Below are 17,504 nucleotides of genomic sequence, written 5' to 3' on the forward strand. Positions count from 1 at the left end.
AATATATAGATGATTAATTGTCTATAATACCTTTACATTTAATCAAATTAAAGACCAAATTTTAAATTGCAGTATGTCACTACCAGTTGCAGAAATATTGCTTTAATACTTTTTACTAGATATACTTTGCATTTATTCAATGAGTATTTCCTTAGCAAATTCCTGAAAAATACAAGATAGGCTACAACAAGGCTCAACAAAGTTAAACCATTGCAAAAAAGCAATCACAAGTCAAACTCTTGATCAGATGGTGGCAGAGTTTAAGTGTGTTCTCCGTTACCTTCTGCCCAGCGCTGCAGCGGCCCCTCATATCCAGAGCTGTTTCTCCTTTCACCATCACTACTTTGTAGTTGTAATTCCTCCGCTTTGACCCGGCCGACACATTCTCATCCACATCAGACCTGATCTCCACGTACTCGATGTCTGGAGAGAGGCCAGGAGGGAGAACGGGAGGAGGGGAGTGGAGAAGGGGAGGGGTGAATGGTTGTTATCAAGTGAGTTGAATGGGATACAAAAAACAAACAAACAAACCTTGACCCCTGTAGGTGCTGCGCCACAGGTCTCTGATAGTCTTGTTGATCTCAGCCATCTTCATGCTGTGGAACCTCATGATGGTCCTGAGAAAAACAAAAGGAACTCGGGTACAAGCCGACAGTAGACTACATCCTGTGTACACTTTCAACTAGGCAGCATTACCGTGAGCCTGTCTGCTTCCATGTTCGTCTATACAGTATATATATATATATATAAAAGGGACAAGTGGGCAATCTCTGGCTGTCTGTTCTCGGTTTCAATTTCAGTGATGTCATAAGAGCAATGTGATGTCATCAGTGATGCGAAGCTGTGACATCATCAGTGATGTCATAAGAGCACAGCGGTCGAGCTGCAGGGTGGGTGAGCCCGCACAGCGGCTGATCCTAGGAATTAGCAGAGCCTAGGAATTATTATATAAAAGCAAACAAGTGGGCACTGTTTCTTTAAATTGTTGTCCCACTGATGATGTCACAATGTCTATGACATCAGTGACATTATTGACCAAAATCATCTTCTGACATGACTGATGATGTCATAGGCATTGTGACATCATCAGTGATGTCACTCGAGCAATTGTGGTTTTTGTTTACATTGTGAGATCATTGAGCAATTGTGTGCTGCGCATGCCAATAGAGCAGGCGAGGCCACGCAGCAGCCGAGGCTGTGCAGCAGGCGAGCTGCATATGCGCGCTGCAGGGTGGGCGAGGCCGCGCTGCGGGCGAGCTTAGGAATCAAGCGCGGGAGATGCCTAGTCTGTTCAAATCTGGAGCCCGCGAATGACGGGGGAGTGTCACGTGAGTCGGGTCTCAGCCTCAGTCCAGCCATCTTGTTTTGTCCGTCTGCCTGGCTGTGTGAGCCTCCTACAGTCAATACTGGCTTAGTTGCTGCTAAGCCTCCACAAAGTAAATCCGATTTCTAAATATGCATTATTTTGATAAACTGACCTCATAACGGGGATCTATACAGTTACGTGTGTCTATTAACATTATTAAAACATCATAAAGATAACACTGTTTCTAATAGTTTGCTAAATTACTACTTGCTAATCTGCTAGCGAGCTATCTGGCAGGCTTCTTCTGCTTCTTCTAATAGCTTTCCGGCAGACTAGATGCCTTGAGGCACATTGCTGCCTCTACCGGTCGGAAGTATTACGGTTCTTATTTATCCAATGTATTTATCGTATATTACACTTGAAATGGGACCATAATTTAGAAAACGGAGACCATGAAAGAAAAAACTTGGAACATTTTTTTCAGACCATAAACTCATTTGGAAAGTGTTTATTTAAGACACTAGGCATCTCGTGTGTGTGCTCCATTCCTGCAGCTCGTTGAGCTGGCCCTGCAGCTCGGCTGCAGCTGTGTGGCTTTGCCTGCCCTATTGGTGCATGTGCACTGTCTCCCTCTCTCTCCCTCTCCCTCAGTCTCTCTCTCTCTCCCTTCTCTCCTTCAGTCTCTCTCCCATCAGTGATGACATCAGTGACATCATCACTGAACCTTAGCCTTAGGGTAATCAGCCTTAGGGCAATTAATCTGCCCTAATTAAAAAATCCGGCTCCGTCACCGCACGGGTGCTTTTTACACCCCATGAAAGTTTCAGCCCGATCGCACGTAAAACGGCATAGCTGTGGCCGGACAAAATTCTTTAAACAGAGAAACAAACAGAGTCCACATTGCCAAATGTATATTATATAGATAGACGGAGAGATTTCTGCATCATAAGCTACTGCCAGCCCTCATGTCTGCAAATCTGGAGATACAATGAAGACAACAGCATTATTGTTGGTCTGTATAGATCTCTGTAGTAGCCTACTATGGTGACATACATAGACATGAAGAGACAGCTGGCTTGCTGTTATTTCCCTAAAAAACCAAGAAGCATTTCCTCCATAATCTAGGTGATTGATGAGACCTCTGATAACAACTGTTGTGTGGTTCCTCCTGAGCAGCATAGTGATACAGTTTAAGTAACCATATAGTTAAACTTACAGTTCAACCATTTTGCTATGCTATTAAATTGAGAGACCAATCTCTACTCAAGGTCAATCAGGTGCACTTTTTGGAAAGCCACCAGGTCAGCTAGACATGTTCTAGTTTTCGAGACCCCTAGGCATTTGTTCCAATACTTGCAACAATGCAACACTTGCTTCTGCCTGAGATAGTGAGTTCTGCCATTTCTTTGATATGATCTTACCATCATGGATACCATGCATTGTAGTGCAGGCAAGGAAGCAATTGGATGAGGAGTGATTTTGATGTCACTTTTTGTCTCCTTCCCAAAGCATGCTATTATGAAACAATCTTCTTTGTATTCAGAAGGAAACTGTGACACACAGATGCATTAACTCACCCACACACATGGGTAAATGATGCTTCTGCTCTCATCCAGAGATGGTATCTAAAAGCAGATGATCACACTCTTTCTTCTGAGACTCACTGACGCCTTTCAACCTCTGCTACAGTCAGATGACAATCTATTGGTGAGGATAGAACTCTTGGCCACTGGATGTGACGGTGCAAACCAGGGCTTTCACTGCAAAATGCTCTATATGTTTTGTGAAAAAAATGCTACTTGAAATTGAGCAATACATATTTACATCCATACCTGCCAAAATTCACGGGAGTCTCCCTATTTTTAACCTATTCTCCTGCTGTGCTCTCGATTTATTAATTTCTCATTTGCCGATACACCAGAAAATATCCCACGTTTTCATTTTCACATCCTAATGTTTAGAGGTATAAATATCTCAAAAATACAGGTAAACAAAAACATCTTAAAGCAGGACTAAACCCCAAAACACTTTTTTTCAGCTTTTAACCAATATACATGTATATGACTTTGGGGGTGGTGTGTGAAGAATTCTGGTCAGAACTTCCACATTTGAGACCAAACTGTTACCATTGTACCATTTGTATCATTTTCAGCCGACGGTTAAACCCTGCTTTTTTTTTGCCCTCAAAACTGCACAAAATGTGGTACAACCTGACGTCACGATGAACCAAAGACTAAGGGATTTCAAGATAGTAACTCCCCTACTCCCCATGTACCCTTTCCCAGCTCCTCACAACTCCAAGCCTATTCCACAAGCATTTTCCTACCAATATGGCACTACAATACACACAGCTCATTGGCTGTTTGTGTCACTTGACCTGTTAATCACATGTTAATTGATTACAATCACCTGTTATTTTCCTACCAAGATGGCCATGTGGTGATGTAACATAATACTATCAATAAAAGCCACTATAATCATAAATAGAAATAAAAGGAAAGAAATGGCATTGTGTTGCTGTAAATCATTCCCATTTTTATGTAGCCTAGATCTGATTTTGTCCAGAATTCCATATATTAGGTTGAGAGACAACAGAGAATCTTGGAATCCTCTCAATGACCACTGGTGGTCCCCTGACCCCACATTGAGAACCACTCAACCACTGACTTGATTGTGCAGAGAGAGAGAGAGAGGAGGGAGGGGGGGGAATGTTGTGTTTGTGCTGCGGCCCAGCTGCAGCTGCTCTGGTCTCGCGCTAAACGAGAGTAAAAAGCAGAGTGATTTTGTGTGAGTGAACTTTCATTCAAATGGTCAAATCTTATACCTATAGGACTATCTCAAAGTGTTGGGATATGTACCTCCAAGCACATAAAGTGCATGTGCCTCGCCTCCAAGCACATACCGTACTTTCCGCACTATAAGGCGCACCTGAATATAAGCCGCAGCAGCTAAATTGCATGTTTGTTACATACATAAGCCGCACCGGACTATAAGCCGCAGGTGTTTTAATGTCTTATCAGCGGAGACCGTTTTGAGTCCTTACCCTCATCGTCGTAACACAGCCAGTTCGCCATCTTTTGAAGCATGATGTTAGATTACAACGAGCTAGTTGTGTGGCTTAGCCTTCCAAAATGTTGCCGTTAATTTTTTAGAATGTAATACATAGAATTGGGAACGTTACATTCAATTTCATTCAGACTGTCTTTCTGGCTCAATCGCTGCCATTTTTCCCCCAGAGCGAGGGAGGGTGGGAGGAGGGAGGGTGTTTTACAGTAGTGGCTGAGAGAGCGTAGTGGCTCAGTGCGCCAAGCAGGTTGCGAGGCACATTTTTTGCAACATCATCCAATCAGGGTCTGTCTGTCTTGCTCTCGTTCTGTCTGTCTTGCTCTCGTTCTGTCTCTCGTACCAAAATCCATAGATTTAGGAGGTCCCCTAGTGGCCGTTAGCTGTAAAAATCCATAGATAAGCCGCACCGTTATATAAGCCGCAGGGCCGAAAAATGGGGAAAAAGCCGCGGCTTATAGTCCGAAATTTACGGTAAATGCATTTTTTTAACCATCATATGTGTATGGTTTGGATTTCACTGGCTCTGATTCAGATTGTTGTTATTGATTGGTTCATATTGAATCTTATTTATGATTTGTATTATTGGGCAAAACACAAACATTTTTCAATTACAAAAACTACGTTTATTCTTCTTGTATTCAATAACACAACACAGGTCCTTGCAGCGGGATCATATCAACAACATTCAGTTTCCTTCTCTTTTAACACGATAAAGAGAGAGCTGTTAGAATAAATATTCAACCATTGTATAGGTTGTGTGTGGCTTGTACGTCAACCATACCCTGGTTCCAGACTCCTGAATTATGTCCCGCCCACTCTTCAGATTTGGTCAAGCAATTCAGAGTCTGGTGTTGCTCTATTCAACCAAGATTTCTCAATCGGAAAAAATATTGTTTTTTCCAATGGCGTTTCGTGCAACAGTTTTTCATATTTGCTGAAATCATTCCTTAACCAACTAACTTTGCAAAGACAATATTTTTTGTCAACAGCAGGCGACATTCTTGATGAAGTTACTAAGGCCATGTTCACATTACAGGCAAATCCGATTTGCTGATGAAGTCATTATCATTACGATCATATGTCATCATTATCTTGATTAGTTTCCCAAATCTGATTTGGGAGTGTGTCCGCACTGCCACAAATCTGATTTTCAAGTCGGATCTGTGTGTCCAGACCTAAACAGGCTATCTGCATGGGTTGCTAGGGTAACGACGCGGGCATCAGTAAATACGTACATTGGTGACGTGGTTTTCCAGAAGCATTTGATGACGAGTTGCGAGTGACACTATTGCCCGAAAGTTCTGTCATTGTTCCACTAAAGTGAAAGTGTCCTTGTTCAAGGCATATTGCACACCGCTTTATACTGCACACCTGTGGTCATGTTATAAAAAGTCTAGCATGCACAGATTACAAGTTGCATATAATGATGCCATGATAATACTCCTTAAACAACCCAGAGGGGGCAGTGCTAGCCAGATGTTTGTCACTGCTGGAGTGAGGACTTTTAAAGCACTCCTAAGAAATCTAATGTTTAAGTTTATGAAAAGGCTGGATGTGTCAACAAACGGTATCATTGTAGCTCTTTCAAGCCCCTCAGTGAGCTGTTCACGTTATACATCAAGTTTAAGGGTCCACTGGCTAAAATGCCTGTATGTTCTGCCTGTGCGTTAAGTTATGTATCTTTTTGTACATTCTTTTATGATTTTTATTGCCTGTTGTATCTCTTGTATGTTAACCCCGTGTATGTATCCCTATGGACCTGAGTCTGCTAATAAAGTTGAATTGAATTGAATTGACGTTCAAATCAGATTTGGTGGATCTGCGCATCCGCACTGAAGACACATCAGTCAAAAGCACATTTGAAGCAGATTGGAAACTACCTCCATATGTGGTTTGGGACAAGTGACACAAATCAGACTTGGAGCGTCTAGATTCATAAAACCAATCTGGATAAAGTCATTAATACGTCACTAAAGGTCACGGATTTGACCTCCTAGTCTGAACATGGCCTAAGTACCTCCGGCATCAGTGTAACTGAAAATGATGTCAGAGTGGCCGGATACGTCAGTTACTAGTGATTGGTTTGGGGAAAATCAAAAGAAAGAATATTGATTATTATTGCTCAGACTCTGTCACACAGATGTAGTTTCCCCACCATGAGTCACCTGACCTCAGCTAACATGCTAGATACTTTGACTACAGATAAACTTCTAAGGGCTTTATAGGAAAAACAAGAGTGGGCGTGTTGAAGTCATAAGAACACTACTGATGAAGAGATAAAGGGAGTTAGAGTTGAAACAAAATCTTACCACTAACAACTGTTTTCAACCCTCACAATATTCTATGATTTTACTCCTCTCACACAGGTGCCTGTTGTGTATGATGCATTTGTACTGCACCCACTGTTGTAGTGTAGTGAAGTCAAGTCGCACTCCAGTCAGTCGATTTGGACTTGAGCACTGATGACTTGGATTCGAACATTGATGCATTCGGACGAGGACGAGGACTTGTTAATTGATAACGATTGTTTTTTTGTTATTTGGGGGGGAGGGGGGGGTAGTTTTTTGTAATAGGCCCTAATAATTTGGCACAAGATATTGCTTATTAATATCATGACATTATTCAATTTCGTGCAAGGGCAGGCAGGTGTGTTCCACCTACATGTGGATTCACACTCATGTTGTTCAGTAGCTCTGGACTCAAACTCCGGTAATGGGGACTCGACTCAGACCCTTCTTTGGTGATTGGGACTTGGACTCAAACACTGGGGACTCAAATATAATAATATATATATATTATATTTAATATATATATATTTTTTTATATATATATATATATATATATATATATATATATATACTGTATATATATATATATATATATATATATTTTGTTTTTGGGGGGGACTCAAATATATTATTATTATTATTATTATATTATTGTAAAAAATATCTTATTTTTTCAAGACTCCACTTGGACTCGATATAGTGACTTGACTACAACACTGAGCGCACCCAATGGTGTAATGTAACAAAGTAATAATAGTTTGTTAAATGACTCAAGCATTTTTTGGAAGTATCTGTACTTCACTTGAGTATTTATATTTCTGTCAACTTTCACTTACATCTTTTCACTTACTCCACTACATTTCCTAAATAAATAAGTAAATATACTTTTACCAGTGCTGTAGTGGTAAAAAAAAAAGTGGGTAAACTATACTTTTGACTCAGGCAGCTTTCTCACGCGGCACCGGCAGTGTTATAACGGCGGATAAATAAGCTTCCGTGACCGATATACAAGACAAAATATGAGAGTATATAGAACAACTTAATCTGAATCATATAGCCCTATAAGGTACACATTTCTGAGTAGCCAGCCAGATAGAAAAAGTAGCTGGCTATGGGATGGGCCTTGCCCCTCAAGGGGGGTCCGGGGGGATTCTCCCCCGGAAGATTTTTTTTTTACATTTTAAAGTAAAATTCATCAACCTGGTGCATTTGAAAGCACTAAGCATCTCTAATGTGTTCTGACTTTACAAATAATTAGGCCTAAACAATCAATATAAAATGTATTTATTGAACATTTGTTGAATTTCTCCAGGTATGAAAAGTTAAATTATACAGTAGGTAGCCTACTTTAACACATTGAGTGCCAAGGACGTCTGTGGACGTCCTAAAAAAAAGTAACGAGGAGTGCCAAGGACGTCTGTGGACGTCCTAAAATCATAATTCATATTATTCCATAATTCTGCTGTTTAAGGTCGTACCTAGCCAGTGAGCATGAATCCCTTCAAGGGATCACACGGCGCCACCTTAAACATCGTCACAGGAGCTGCTCCACCCACCTCAGATCCTTTACTTTGTACAGGAGACAGCGGAGAAAGCCGTGATCAAAGTGGAAACCGATGCATGCTTTCTGCCAGAGCCGTATATATTGCTGTCTACAGCGGAGAGTGGGCTCGGCTGCATCCGCGCTCACAACTGAGCTCTTATGCTTCTATCTATCTCCACACGATTTCCTAGAAAGCCAGCATCCGAAGCCGAACGGCCAAGCCTTTTCGTTCAGTCGCGTTTGCCAGCGCGCATCATTTCCTTGATGGGCGCTGGGATCTGTCCGGGGCAAAAACGGAGTCGAGAAAACAAACTCTGTGCGTGTGGGAGGAGCCCGCAGCTCAGAGGTGGAGAGGGGGGGGGGGGGGAGAGGGGTGTGTGGCACACAGGCTGCACAGAAACCACACCACACGCCACCACATCAGAAAACACCAGCCAGAGTCAGTGAATGTGCTCGAAATTAGAGTGCAAAAGGTATTCATAAAAGGGACTATATCTTGGAAAGTAAAAAAAAACGACAGAAAACCCTTGAAAGTGCACTTTTTTGAGAGGCTGTCATTTCATAATGGAACTGTCTAGAAACAAAATTTCTTCTTTGGAAGAAGCAGGAGTGTTCAATGTTTCATTAAAGTCCAGCCCCGTTAATATAGCCATAATAGAAAAAATTCTATAGCTGTTTTCAACTGAATGGAAGTGAATCTGGCACAGGCTCCAGACAATTTTACTGAAGCGCTGTGGCACTCAATGTGTTAAAGGACCTTGTATGAACCCAGTATATACAGTTTGAAGAGTAATATAGTTCTCTCTCTCACACACACTGTACCTGTGATTGTCAGCTTCAGCTTTATAGCTAAAAGTATGTAGAAGATTGAATCTGTGATTCTTGAATACCAATATATAATTCAAACTGTCCACAAACACATTGGGCAAGGATAGGTAGACAACATACTGTACATGGAAATAAAAGTGCTTCTGCCACTCTGGCCACTAAATTTTAGTCAGCCAATATTTATTTATACAGATCTTGGCACAACAAACACCAGTATGTTTCTAGATAGTTTTCAACATGGTCGTATTATTTTGGCTTTATACAGTAGCACCTGGACTATTCAAGTCGACTCGCACGCACCAAATGTTACAAACTTTACTTGATCAGAGGGAAATCAATCATGTTTCTTACACCAGTGATTCACTCTTCAGTTGTAAAACGGTGAGCCAATATGATTTTCCCCACTCCGGACACACATTTTTAACCAACCTTACCTATGTTCAGCTCACCATGAGCTCCAATGAGCTGCACGTCTCCAATGCACATTGAGCATCGCTGGCACAATGGCACCGTTAAAGGAGAATTTCGTTTTTTTACACCACGGTCCTCATTTCCAGTTTAGAATATGATGTTTTACTCACCGAAATAGTTTCGCTTCATTTGGAGGCCCACGGAAGATTTTGAGCTCCGAGTAGTCTCCTCAAACAGGCTATAATGAGAGCCTGCGGCGAGTGCGGGGCATGCTGCACACACTCTGTAAATGACACTTTTTCGGTCACATCGCGGTTCATTATGGTTGTAAATATAATTATTTAGCTAATAGCTAGAAGCTAAGATAACAACAACATAAGAGTCGGCTCCGATCTGCCCCGGATGCGGTTACAGTGCTCATCTTCTTCTTCTGTGGTTTCTCTGAAGAAGTGTGGTAAGAAGAGAAACCACAGAAGAAGATGAACACTGTAACCCCATCCGGGGCAGATCTACGTTGACTGTTGTGTTGGTGTTAGCTTAGCTTCTAGCTATTAGCTAAATAATTATATTTACAACCATAATGAACCGCGATGTGACCGAAAAAGTGTCATTTACAGAGTGTGTGCAGCATGCCCCGCACTCGCCGCAGGCTCTCGTTATAGCCTGTTTGAGGAGACTACTCGGAGCTCAAAATCTTCCGTGGGCCTCCAAATGAAGCGAAACTATTTCGGTGAGTAAAACATCATATTCTAAACTGGAAATGAGGACCGTGGTGTAAAAAACCGAAATTCTCCTTTAAGTTGTTTGAAGGGAGCGCTGTCTGGGCAGGCAAGCACAGCTCGATAAAGGCACCAACGTGACCGGGGCCGTGTACCTTTCCCGCGGAGCGCTCCACAAAAATAGGCTACGGTTCGCGGAGATCCTGGTCAGTGCCATGCCCATGTGTAATCTTTTTTCTTTTCTTTTGGTGTGTGACGTGCTTGGCGTGGTCTCCGCATCAACGGAGTTTACGCGAACGTGTTAAAACTCGTGCAATAATAAGTGTGCATAAACGATTTAAACATGTGAGTAAACGATCTTAAAAGGTGCCTAAACGCTGCAGAGCATTGAAAAAGGTACGTAAACGCCGTTTACGTGCGTTTAGCCACCACTACAACCCTGACTTTTACTGAATTTCATTCCCCTAAGCATCTTGGCTACAAAGTAAAATCTGAAGAAATTTGGTAGCCTGCAAGCAAGCAGATTTGGCAATTCAGTGCTCCTAGCTTGCAAGTTAGGTTAATCACGATCCACACTCCATAACAGTTGATGGCGGTAGTAATGCATCATAACGCTGTTTAACAACCACTATAAAACTCAGAAGATGATTTCTGCTCAAACCCTGGCGTGTCTTTTGCTTAAAAGAAAAATTAACAGCATTTACTTCAATACGTACAATAATTAAGTACATTTATTTTAATATCAGAAAATTACTTTTGATACTTAAGTACAGTAAATATCAGATACTTTTAAGACTTTTACTCAAGTAATATTCCAATAGTTGACTTTAACTTCTACCAAAGTCATTTTCTGGTAAGATATCTGTAATTTAACTCAAGTGTGGCTTTCAGGTACTTGATACACTACTGAATGAATGCAATGATCTGATCACGAACACTGGGCAAATTAATCTCATTAACAGCTTTATGCTATAATATCATTCTTACTGATACTTTCAACTATTTTTCCACCACCACAATGATCCTTTTTATTCTCATGTGTCAACTGTTGTATGATTTCTGTTGTTTTATACAGTTGCATTCTGCTTGCCACCCCCTCTCCCTTTTTGTCTCTCCTTCTGCCTCACCAAACTGTTTTGAGGCGTTAACAAGACTATAATCAGCTATACAGAAGTTGGACACGCTGAAGGAGGCCGTTAGGCTGAAACGTCCGTGTGTTGTACCTGGTGAAAAGCTGGAATAAACCTGACGAAAGGACATTTTTGTGTGCTGGCTCTCCTTCTCCTACCAAGTATTCTCCTGTGCCGTGCACCGAAACTTTAGAAACACCGGTGAGTGTGCTCGCTGTTGGCTTATGCCAATTTGTTTGGACATATAGATAGTGACATACTAAACTAGAAGTCACAGACGAAATGTGGTCTAGCTAGCCAAGCCTGCCTGAATAACTGGGATGTGCATCTCACAGAATTAAACTGAATTGTAAGAACTGAATTTGAGGGTTGCATTTTTACCTCACACTAGTAAAATAATAATAATAATAATAATAATAATAATAATAATAATAATAATAATAATAAATACAAATTTAAATAATGCAATGAGTTTCAATTTCTGAAAACCCTAATTCAATTCAAGCACTGAGGAGAAAAAAGAAGAAAAAAGTTCTGCTGGCACTATTCTCAGCCCATATAAAATGTATAATGTGCGGTATTTGAATACATTCTTTTCATAATATGTGTGTGTGTGTCACTCACTGATCAAGGGCCTTGTAGTAGAGGTCCAAGTCTTTATTGACCAGCTCAGTTGTCCTCATTTTGATCATCTTGTCTCTGTAGTGCTCATCAGCTTTGCTATACTGTTCTTCTCGCAACTCCTTTCTGCAAATAATCAAATCAAAGAGAAAGTTCAGCTCATCAACCAAATTATCATCAATAATGTAAAACAGCATTCATCAGAAATAAATACCACAGTGAAAACATTACTGGACATACAGTGGAGAAGCCGTTACTAATCTTTTAAGTGCTGAGTGGTTAACTGATGAAAGAGTTTTATATTCTCTAAGATCATTTTCTAAATAATAGGTGTCTTTGATTCATCACTGGTTGGTTTCGTTTTCCAGATGAGGAAAAAGGTCAGGTCACCACCAGGCCAATAGTAACTGATGAGATGACAGAAGACAATACGAGACTATTAATGACTGCTGTGGGAATATTGCATTGTTGCAGCAGCATAACAGTGGAAAAGCCATACAGTCAAAAATTAAACAAATCAAAGATACAGAAGAATCTTCATATAGACAGAGATAGCAAAGACAGAGTAGACTATACATAGCAATAGCATAAGTAAAAGGTCAAACAATACATAAATAAAAGTTAGAAAGGATAAATTAAGCAGCATTCATTTTTGCCTTGCTGCTAAACTTTTTATAGACAAGGATGTTTGCCATTAGAGGATTAACACAGGTAAAGAGTCAACTGCAAAGCACATGTGCAGGGTGGGCATTGAGTTGTCATGGTGGTGCCATTTTGACACAGCTGTTGTTTCCCTCCACAACACCGGTCACACCGTCTGTAGCCACTAGGGGTCTAAACACGAGCAAAGTCAGCATCACTACAATGAAAGTGAAACTTCAAATTCCTCTTCAAACTGTAGTAAACCATTAAGACTGGATGTGACATTTGCGTGTATATGGTCATTTGCACCAGTGGTACATTACATACTGTAGTTATGAGCAATATAGTCAACAGTCCAGGTGCACAAGACATGGATCAGATTGTGGTGAGAGACCAGGTTGGCATGGCGATGAACATTGCAGGTGAATTCAGTTCAGGGGTGCTGGACAAGGCTTCCAGGTAACAACTGCAAATGTATGTAATGTACATGTCTGACCTGTAGTGGAGTACCTCCTCCTCAAAGCCTTTCTGAGTGTATCTAATGTTCATGTCTGACCTGTAGTGGAGTATCTCCTCCTCAAAGCCTTTCTGAGTGTATCTAATGTTCATGTCTGACCTGTAGTGGAGTATCTCCTCCTCAAAGCCTTTCTGAGTGTATCTAATGTTCATGTCTGACCTGTAGTGGAGTATCTCCTCCTCAAAGCCTTTCTGAGTGTATCTAATGTTCATGTCTGACCTGTAGTGGAGTATCTCCTCCTCAAAGCCTTTCTGAGTGTATCTAATGTTCATGTCTGACCTGTAGTGGAGTATCTCCTCATCAAAGCCTTTCTGAGTGTATCTAATGTTCATGTCTGACCTGTAGTGGAGTATCTCCTCCTCAAAGCCTTTCTGAGTGTATCTAATGTTCATGTCTGACCTGTAGTGGAGTATCTCCTCCTCAAAGCCTTTCTGAGTGTATTTAATGTTCATGTCTGACCTGTAGTGGAGTATCTCCTCCTCAAAGCCTTTCTGAGTGTATTTAATGTTCATTTCTGACCTGTAGTGGAGTATCTCCTCCTCAAAGCCTTTCTGAGTGTATTTAATGTTCATGTCTGACCTGTAGTGGAGTATCTCCTCCTCAAAGCCTTTCTGAGTCTATGTAATGTTCATGTCTGACCTGTAGTGGAGTATCTCCTCCTCAAAGCCTTTCTGAGCGTAGTTAATGTTCATGTCTGACCTGTAGTGGAGTATCTCCTCCTCAAAGCCTTTCTGAGTGTATTTAATGTTCATTTCTGACCTGTAGTGGAGTATCTCCTCCTCAAAGCCTTTCTGAGTGTATCTAATGTTCATGTCTGACCTGTAGTGGAGTATCTCCTCCTCAAAGCCTTTCTGAGTGTATCTAATGTTCATGTCTGACCTGTATTGGAGTATCTCCTCCTCAAAGCCTTTCTGAGTGTATCTAATGTTCATGTCTGACCTGTAGTGGAGTACCTCCTCCTCAAAGCCTTTCTGAGTGTATCTAATGTTCATGTCTGACCTGTAGTAGAGTATCTCCTCCTCAAAGCCTTTCTGAGCGTAGTTAATGTTCATGTCTGACCTGTAGTGGAGTATCTCCTCCTCGAAGCCTTTCTGACGGCCCAATGCAATGCTACGGTTCTTCTTCAAGTCCTCCAACTTGCGCTCCACTTCACGTCGCTCTCTGGACAAACACACAAGGACCACAGGAGATGAGATGAGCAAAAAGGAGTGAAATGAAAGAGGAAAACTGGTAATATCACCACCAAGCTGATCCTGATGATACTGGAGCATTGGCCCAGATGTAGTCTTCTTATGATAAATCCAACAGTATTTACCCTATAAACTCATTCAGGTGTATCACGGCTGAGGAAAGCGATAGAAAGAGGAGTGATGGAATTGTATGCATGCCAGGTTTTTTCCTGCATAGTGGAATTTTCGGCACGCCCCAAAGAGGTTTTTAGCCACGCCCCCCAAAGGCCTGATTTAAAATATTCGACAACGCTGCCTGCATCCTAACTCAAACATTTTCTTTACTGTATAATTTTTGAGAATTTTATTTCAAAATTAAAATCTCACAGTTGTACGTTGAAATGCTACTGAAACTTGGGCTGCTGTAAAAACACATTCCTCCATAAATTCTGACAATGACTGATGGATAACCCTGACTATAAACTCACTGCAACTATGATCAGTCCGATCATGCTTACTGTCGTGCGCATACTGTAGTCACCCCCAAAGGCCCATTCTGAGCCAGGGAAAACCCATATGATGCTGATGTATTCTACCATTTATGCCTTGGTATTCTCTTGACAAGTTGATGGAATATGAAGTACTTTTGGGTCTGTGCTATACTTAGATTATATACTGTACCATAGGGGTCTGTCAGGACTATAAATATGATCATTGAACGTTTTTTTTTCTTCCCCTCTTCTCGGCCATAACATTAAAATCTTGGGTTGGACTCAGGCGGGTTGTGTGTTTTTTTTATATCTTTATACAAACAAAGTGAAAGTCAAAGAGCAAAGTACTAATTAAAACCCGACCGATTTATCGGTGAAAATATATCAGATGAACGTCTTCTCAATCTTATTGCAAATTCAAATGGAGTTGGCTGTGCTGCAGTGCTGAGAGTATTGTAAACAATGGAGTCAGAGCCCGCTGTGTTGATCCCCAAGCACGTTTTCTGCATTATATTATATATTCCGTAAAAAAATGCATATCTGCACATCGGTCAGCGGATATATTGGGCCAATATGGGACTGATTTGGCTTATCATAGATATAACATTCCATCCAGGAGAGATCTCTTAAAAAAATTAAAGGCAGAACAAATAAGTCACACAAAGATCTTTGCACCTTAAAGGTGGTTGTACTGTGTCTGTACTGTACTGTATGCAGCCACGGAGTTAACGTTGGCTAAATTATAGGAACATGGGCTAATGATGAAAAGTAACCATTGTCCCTGCTGATTGTTTAGCTATGGGTAGTACGTTCATAAAGTCAATCTAAAATGGTCAGAGCAGCAGCTGAGCTGTCATTCAGACTTCAGAAATTCAGTTTCAGAGTGTTCAGAGCAAGGGGGAGGATTTAGTGATTTGGGGCTGCAGGCAAAGTCCTTTATCGTCCTCTGATTCGAAATACTGTAACTGCCACCAAAAGTCCGACTGAAACCAAGCAGCCTGTCCCATTTCTACCACTGAACATTTGACTGTTTCTTAAATCTCTGCTTGTCTGTCTGATGTTTATTTAGCTATTTTTTTGCATTCTTTATTTTCTCAGTGTTCATTTGTAGAATTTGTTGACAATGTATGATAATGTAAATTATTCTTTAATAAAGTTATTGAAAGCAGCCTTCTGAATAGGCTACCCACTGCATCATATCAGTGCAAAATTGGTGCAAAATCCACAGAAAAGGTCCATATTTTCATTCCAGCTTAAAAAACACACACACAAAAACACACTCATCGGCTGCCATGCGGTGAATTTCCCTCCTCTAAAATTGGTATCGGTCACAAAAGTCCCATATCGGTCATGCTGTAGTCTAGTACTAATTTATGGAGACCTAAATGTCAGAACTGTGAGAGATTGATTTTGTAAAAAAAATAAAATCAAGAGGGACGTAGTGGTGGTGTAATAAACAAAAGAAGAAAAACACGCAAAGGGAATTTGGTTTGACAATGAATGTAATTATTAGTAAAAGTGTCATGGCCTGTGAGTGAAAATTATTGATTGTTTATTGATTGACTGTTGATCATTATTGACTGTGTTCAGTGTTAGCCCTTTCCCCTCTGAGATCTGCTGATATTCCAGGAAAATCATTGAGATGAGTCAGCTCATTTTCTGCTTTCCTCTCTCATGGCCTTGTGTTCGGGTGGAAGTAAAGTAGATATGACTGTATTCTCCCCAGTCATCTGTGAACTGGGTGAAGGTTGAAATCCCTAGAGTCCTCTGACTTCATGGAAACACAGGTTCCGAGGGTGGGTGCTATTTCTGGGTATAAGACAACAAGCTGATGTGAGTGGGGCGCTCTTCTGACTTACGACGTTCACTGTCAGAGAGACTGTGCACAGATGGACTATTTCATGCAATAAATCAATTATTGATCACAAAACAACACAGTGCAGTTAGTGCAGTTTTGTTTGCTATTACAGGACTTACTGGCGTAGCTGCAGGACTTGCATGTTGCCCATGTCTTTCATGAGAGTCTGCCGTTTAGCCATCACCTCCTTTAACTCCTCAACGCGCTTCCTCAAGGTCAGGTTGTCCTGCAACCAGCGCTCCTGGACCTAAAAAACACAGAATTCAATTAAATTCAAATGCTGAATCAGCGCTTCTCAACCGGAGGATCGCGCCCCAACGGGACCGCGGGGCGATCCAGATGAACTGAGGGGGGAGTCGTGTGACTTCTCGGCAAAGGAAAAATTGGGGTCTACCTGATGCTTATCCTTATGGTATGTGTTACGGTGATTTGTTTTATTGTGTTATGTTTTTTTTTTTACCTTCTCAACAATAAAGTATTTAATTTTAATTTTATGAATTTGCTTATTTGACAGGTACAATACATACTAATTTAAATACATTTAAATAAAATGCAACCGATGCAGTGTATATAGGACTTCTTGCCAGAGCTAATTTGCAGTCTTTGCCCCTGCTTACACGTTTAGATAGTATATTAATAATTATTAATTATTATTATTATATACATATAGTAGTAAAACACCAACACTGCAGAGAAACAAAACATACAACCATTACAAGCAGTAATTGAGACAACAATGCCTGAAGATGAGATTTGAGAGCAACAAAAGGGAAAGAAAGTATGTAGGCTATGCAAGCCTGTCAGTGTTCACAGGCTTGTTTCACTTTCAGCCATTCTTTTGCATGTGTTAAAAAACTGAATAGAAACACTATTCTTGACCGAAATGTCCGCAAGGATTACAATGACAACGTATAT

At 40.9% G+C, this 17,504-nt stretch overlaps 1 protein-coding gene across 2 annotated transcripts in view; it reads right to left on the reverse strand.

Annotated features, from left to right (window-relative positions):
• Window positions 1-17,504, reverse strand: part of rad50 (RAD50 homolog, double strand break repair protein) — a 102,690-nt gene that overhangs the window by 4,606 nt on the left and 80,580 nt on the right. The window contains exons 22-26 of one of the 2 annotated variants that reach the window (XM_083644108.1): window positions 16,709-16,836; window positions 14,131-14,232; window positions 11,916-12,038; window positions 532-617; window positions 281-423 (exon numbers count right to left, since the gene is read on the reverse strand). In XM_083644108.1, the coding sequence (XP_083500234.1) occupies window positions 281-423; window positions 532-617; window positions 11,916-12,038; window positions 14,131-14,232; window positions 16,709-16,836 (582 nt within the window). Of the gene's footprint in view, window positions 1-280; window positions 424-531; window positions 618-11,915; window positions 12,039-14,130; window positions 14,233-16,472; window positions 16,541-16,708; window positions 16,837-17,504 lie in introns of those variants that run through there. The other variant, XM_083644109.1, reaches the window with a different exon arrangement.

The sequence above is a fragment of the Poromitra crassiceps genome (genome assembly GCF_964638095.1).
Source record: "Poromitra crassiceps genome assembly, chromosome: 1".
NCBI classification, from domain to species: Eukaryota; Metazoa; Chordata; class Actinopteri; order Beryciformes; family Melamphaidae; genus Poromitra; species Poromitra crassiceps.